Source organism: Aplysia californica, unplaced genomic scaffold (assembly GCF_000002075.1).
Source record: "Aplysia californica isolate F4 #8 unplaced genomic scaffold, AplCal3.0 scaffold00364, whole genome shotgun sequence".
NCBI lineage: Eukaryota > Metazoa > Mollusca > Gastropoda > Aplysiida > Aplysiidae > Aplysia > Aplysia californica.
In genome coordinates this window covers 418,953-425,591 of record NW_004797634.1, presented here as the reverse complement: position 1 = coordinate 425,591, position 6,639 = coordinate 418,953, and the positions used below count along the sequence as shown (strand labels likewise).

General features: G+C 41.0%; 1 protein-coding gene across 1 annotated transcript in view; it reads right to left on the bottom strand.

Annotated features, from left to right (window-relative positions):
- LOC101845409 (putative transcription factor tau subunit sfc9) overlaps positions 1–6,639 on the bottom strand; it is a gene marked incomplete at its 3' end in the record, with an annotated part of 33,490 nt that overhangs the window by 14,791 nt on the left and 12,060 nt on the right. Inside the window, 3 exon segments of the mRNA XM_013085315.2 lie at positions 3,255–3,335; positions 4,850–4,970; positions 6,427–6,584. Coding sequence (XP_012940769.1) covers positions 3,255–3,335; positions 4,850–4,970; positions 6,427–6,584 — 360 coding nt within the window.

Below are 6,639 nucleotides of genomic sequence, written 5' to 3'. Positions count from 1 at the left end.
TCTATAATTATTATCATTGTTATAATTATTACTTAATATTAATTGCATTTATATAGCGCATATCCATGCTCAAGAGCTTGCTCTATGCGCTTTACAACTATTATTACCCCAGCAGACCCTCTGAGAACACTCAGAAACATTCTCGGCTTCCGCAGAAGCATACGGTGCAAGCTGCGAATTTCACGCACTCAAACACTATCAAACTGACAAAATCGTTCACTGTCTATAGCCGGGTACCCATTTCCACCTGGGTGAAGTGAGGAAAATTTGTGCAAAGTGCCTTTCCCAAGGACACAACGTCGGGCCCTTGACGGGATTCGAACCCTCGACTTTACGGTTACAAGTCCGAGAGCCTAACCACTAGGCCACCGACGCCACTACTTGTTCTATATTACAATGGCACTGTTGAGACATCCGCCTCTATAAGACACTCACTTTTCTCCTTGACAATGAGTGGCCGTCTTGGACAATTTCAACAGTAATGATATCAATAATAATTAATAATAATATCATAACAATTACAACAAACCTAGTTACAACAACAACAATTGTAAAAACAATAACAAATATATTGCATTTACAAGGTCCGCATCCCTAACAGAAAGTAAGCTCTTTGTTCTCTACAATTTATCATTACCCCCGACAGACCCTACCACATTCCATAACAGTCTCAACTTCTTGGGAAGCATACAGTGCTAGCTGCCATTATACAGGCGCTCAATCACTGACACACAGACAACTTCAGCCAGGCCCCCATTCCCACCGGGGTGAAGTGAGGAACACTGTGTGTAGATCTATCGTCCTTATTAAATCTCTCCTCCTTTTCTTTGTATTTTACTCTCTGATAACACCTCTATATTTGGCTCTTGTTTGACCTGTTTCTGCTGCAAGTGCCGTAAAACTCTTCCCAGGGCTAAACTGAGAGGAAACTGTGTACAGTGTCTTTCCCAAGGACACAATGATGAGTCACGAGTGAGGAATTCAGACCCACGACCTTATGGTAGCCAGTCCATCAGCATGACTAACTTCATATCTCACTGTGTTGTCTTTTCTGAAAGAAATGAAGTATTTCTCCAGGCTCCATGTCGTATAACAGGACGCTTTAGATCGAAGCCCTGAGGGTAAAATATCTGTACATAATATATATATAAGAAATAAATATATCATCATGGTGAAATCATCCTCGTCAAAGTAATGAAATGGAAGAAACCGGCATTTTTCTGTTCGTTTGGCAATTTGGAAGTTTTTGTTTTTCTGCTGAACGTCTTTTGAGGTCATTCAAAAACACATCTCTGGTGAAAATGGTGAAATGGTATGGGTTTTACGCCCCTATCAACACTATTAGGTTATTTAAGGGGCGGGACCTCCCAGTTTAACGTCCGTCTCCGATAGGACAGAGCCAAGTGGGAAGTTCGTGTAAAGTGCCTTTCCCAAGGACACAACGTCGGACCGAGCTGAGGCTCGAACCCCCGAACCCGCAATCTCACGATTACGAGTCCGGTAGCCTAACCACTAGGCTACCAACGCCACTAAACACATCTCTGTGTGGATTTACTTTTTTTTAAATGTCGCTTGAAAGCAAAAAAAGTGTAATTTTGCAGTTTCCAAGAACTCTCACGTTTTGATAGTCACCTAACTTTGGTGGCTATTTTCTCGATAATTTACCTCCGAAATCAGGTGACCCCCCACCTCTTTGAATCACAAATATCTCAGCTTCTATTCAAGAGAGACGCGTATTTTTTCATCAAAAGTAAGACAAATGAACAAGCTTTAAGATGATACCCAGTAACTCCATATGCCCCAAAATTGACGAGCGCCTGATTCCACTGCGTCGCGACACATATGCCAAATTATGGTCAGTTGTACACCGCGTCGCGACACATATGCCAAATTATGGTCAGTTGTACACTTACAGCAACACAAAGGAAGGTTTTCAAGGGACGTAACCAATTCAACTAACAAAGGATTCTGTACAGCTTCAGACAGGGAACTCTCTCTACCATCAGAATCAAGACTTACAGCACCCCTCCCACATACACAAACACAGAGATATAATCTTTTTTTTTATAGTAGAGCGTTTTACGGCGTTCGCAACTGCATAAGGTCATATGAGCGCCAATATATTTGCATCACACATGCACGCACACACATACACACACACATACAGAAAAACACAGACACACTTTCCATCACAACCTTGCATCACTTTTGCACGCGCGCACGATGCATTCAAGCGCTCACGTACGCAGAGACACGCACACACAAACACACAGATATTTATGTTCCAGCAAAGGCTTGCTTCATACAAGCATGCATACACACACGCACAAACACACACACTGACACACACACACACACACACACACACAAAAACACACACAAACACACACAAAAACACACACCAAAAGATTCTTTAAAATATTCTCCAGATCATGACGCCCTTCGTTTTTTCAGTTTTGAGACAGTTTTTCTGCAAAAAGCTAAATTTCTTTATTTCGCTGATCGCTTTTGTAGGTCGACGAGTCCGTCTCTGTAATTTTGGAAAATCCGTCAGGTTTGTTTATTTCAAGTCGTACTTCCGTTCAATACTATCGTGCATTGTCGAGCAATACTGAGCACTATTTTAAGGTGCGACCCGAATAGATCTAGCCTCATGTTTTCTTTTTTTACTTGGTGCTAAATTCGACTGTGATCCTTTCGTTTGATGCCCATCATCGCTTTTTCTGGACTCCTTTGTCAAATTCTTTTTCTTGCTACTGGGAACAATCAACACGCTTTTGTACAACCACGAAAGCGGAATAGAGAATCAATCTATGCATCTATTATATATTTGGCAACTTGGAAACACATGTGTCACTTTTCTCTCAAGATTTATTGCTCCATTCCAGTAGAATGTAAATATAGTTGACCAATGATATTCAGTTGATGTTAATGCGCCGATCATTCCTTTCATCGAAAGGGGGCCCAGCTAGTATATTATAATTAGGTATGTATCTATGCCATTGTAAACCAAATTTACACAGATGGATCAAGAAACGTGGTAACTATTTACCCATTCATTTATTTGTTATTTTTTAGATTTGATTTATTTATATATTTATTTATTTATTTGTTCATTCATTCACTTATCTTTGTATTCATTTATTACATTTTAAAAATGTATTTACATGTTTATATATTCATTTGTTTATACTTCATTTATTAAATAATTAGAGAATTAATTACTTCGTTTATTAATTTATTTATATATTTACCTGCATGTTTGCAACAGTTGACCCCATACAGGTGACTGTCTAGAGAGGAGATCACACCTCGGCCGTTGTGGAGGGAAATCCCTGAGGACAAGGACATATAGAACACAGTCATTTCGTCCTCCATACACACTGAGGACATACAACACACAGTCATTTCATCCTCCATACAACACACAGTCATTTCATCCTCCATACACACTGAGGACATACAACACACAGTCATTTCATCCTCCATACACACCTAGGACATACAACACACAGTCATTTCATCCTCCATACACACCTAGGACATACAACACACAGTCATTTCATCCTCCATACACACCTAGGACATACAACACACAGTCATTTCATCCTCCATACACACCTAGGACATACAACACACAGTCATTTCATCCTCCATACACACCTAGGACATACAACACACAGTCATTTCATCCTCCATACACACCTAGGACATACAACACACAGTCATTTCATCCTCCATACACACCTAGGACATACAACACACAGTCATTTCATCCTCCATACACACCTAGGACATACAACACACAGTCATTTCATCCTCCATACACACCTAGGACATACAACACACAGTCATTTCATCTTCCATACACACCTAGGACATACAACACACAGTCATTTCATCCTCCATACACACCTAGGACATACAACACACAGCCATTTCATCCTCCATACACACCTAGGACATACAACACACAGTCATTTCATCCTCCATACACACCTAGGACATACAACACACAGTCATTTCATCCTCCATACACACCGAGGACATACAACACACAGTCATTTCATCCTCCATACACACCGAGGACATACAACACACAGTCATTTCATCCTCCTACACATCTAGGACATACAACACACAGTCATTTCATCCTCCATACAGACCTAGGACATACAACACACAGTCATTTCATCCTCGTACTCAGTGCACACGGAAAATCGAATTCAGTCGAAATGAGTTGGGGCTAGCCAGATTTTCTTCCATGGAGGGACAAAAGCTACCGTTTTGTCACAATAAGACCGATTCGACTCGCCACCTTGAAAACCAAACTTCGTTAATTGTTGATTTTGAAGGTCACAATCGAATTCAGTCGAACTGTGCCAAAATGGTAGATTTTGCTCCTAAATGAAGAAAAATCCGGCTGGCAACCAGTCGATTGCATGAATCGCTGTGGACTCTGCATAATAATACAACAGTATTTGGTGAAGACTGAAACAGGCTTAGGTCAGTATTGGGATGAGACTGAAAGAAGTTGACCTCAAATCAGGCTAAGACTGAAAATGGCCGCCACAGTTTAGTTATTTCCTTAGCTTGAGAGTCTGTAGAAACTGAAACTATAATTTTTTTTTTTCGCCTTTAATAACGTTTTTTTTAGTAAAATTCATACAGAAATGTGTTCTTTAATGGGCATGAAAGGTGTTGAGCCAAGAAAAAAAAATCGACAAAAAATTCAAAAGCTTGCTGGGAAAATGCCAGTTTCTTCACTTTGAATATTTTGACGAGCGCCTGATTTCACCACGCTGCCTCACATATTGTACTTCGAGTCTCGGGTCTACGCCGCGGATACCTTGCAGGGGGAGGCTACAGTCCAGACGTTCATGGGAGCAGAACGTTGCCGTACGTCCACTGTGACTGTACGCGTACATCAACACATAGTACTCCTTGCACGCCACCAGGGCTGTTGTGTCCTGGGAATAGAAAAGAACATAAATAATAATAATAATAATAATAATGATAATAATGATAATAATAATGATACTAATAATAATGAAAATAATAATAATAAAGATTATAAAAGGCATTCTCATACAGTGCTCCAAGTTATGACAAAACAAACTCTGAGCGCAGTACAATCAATTAACCCTTCCAGTGGTGACGACCAATATCAATGGACCATGAGTTTTGTTCTATGGCGTCACAGCTGATTAAAACGGCCACAATTAGAGTCTCTTTTTCCGTTTGTTTATCCTGTGTTTTATTCTGTCAAACATTTCAACTCCTTCACAAATGAGCTCTACTTCCTATTTAAAATCTACTTTCCGCAAATATATAGGTCTATGGCCTTTACTTGCTTGATTTGCCTGTTCTCAAGCATTTTTCAACATCATGAACAAGTGCCAGATCTGCGGCAGACATTGGCAATTATGGTTCTCCATTCTTCGACGTAAAGGTCTTGAACATCTAGCTCTCACTGGCAACATTGAAGGCAAACGAGGCAGGGGTAGGCCCAGAGCAACCTACTTGGAGAGCCTAGACAGATGGGTGACGGGGAAAGGTCAGGGTAATGTAGCTTTTTAAGAGCATCAGAGAAAAGTAATGAATGGAGAACCATAATTGCCAATGTCTGCCGCAGATCTGGCACTTGTTCATGATGTTGAAAAATGCTTGAGAACAGGCAAATCAAGCAAGCAAAGGCCATAGACCTATATATTTTCGGAAAGTAGATAGTAAATAGGAAGTAGAGCTCCATCCATAGGTACATCACCGTCTGCATCTCTATAAATTTCTGCAATAACCTGTAGACCTAGTCAGCCTTTGAGAAGCCATCGTGGCGAATGTAGACTGAACGCAAAACCTCAGAAAGACAGACTGACTTTGTCATTCGGACACAACACACGACACACCATCTCTCTTTGTTTCAGCTACTACATGCCAGTCCCGGGACTAATAGGACTAATAGCCAAAAAATAGGCATGATCGCATCGGCAAGTGGACAGAGAATACAGGGATGTAACTCTTGTTATTCAAAACTGAGTAGAAGCGAAGATATACGCGAAACAAAACAAGGAGTGTTTCAGGCGTACCAGGTAGGCCCACAGCGCACACGGGAGTGAATTGTTAGGGCGTATCAGGTACATCCATAGACCAGGCAAGGGGTTAACCATACAATTTCGACTGTATATGTATAACAAATTAAATCTGTATAGCACAGTTCCACTGGGAAAGTGGGTAGTTGGCGGGAGATGTCTCCAACTTTTCTTCACTTTCATAAAACATGTAAAGAACGTTTTAATATTGCTTTTACTTCTTTTTTTTTCCGAGAATGAAGAAAAACCTTATCAGTTATGTCTTTTTGTAAATTAAAAAAAAATATTGCAACAGACAAGAAAACAAGGCTATACAGTCACAAAGTAAACACACAACCTGGTCTACCCGAGACCAGTCGAGGCTGGACACTGGGAGGTCGTCGGCTCGTTCGTCGGAAAAAAGTTGATCCAGCTTCAGTTGACCGGGGTCATTCTCCTCCCAGCGGACGTCCAGCACATAGAGGGAGCCGTTCAGCTGACCAACGGCCAGTAAGCCTGGACACAGACACACAAGAAAACAGGTTTGTGGGGGGTAGAAGGGGGGGGGGGT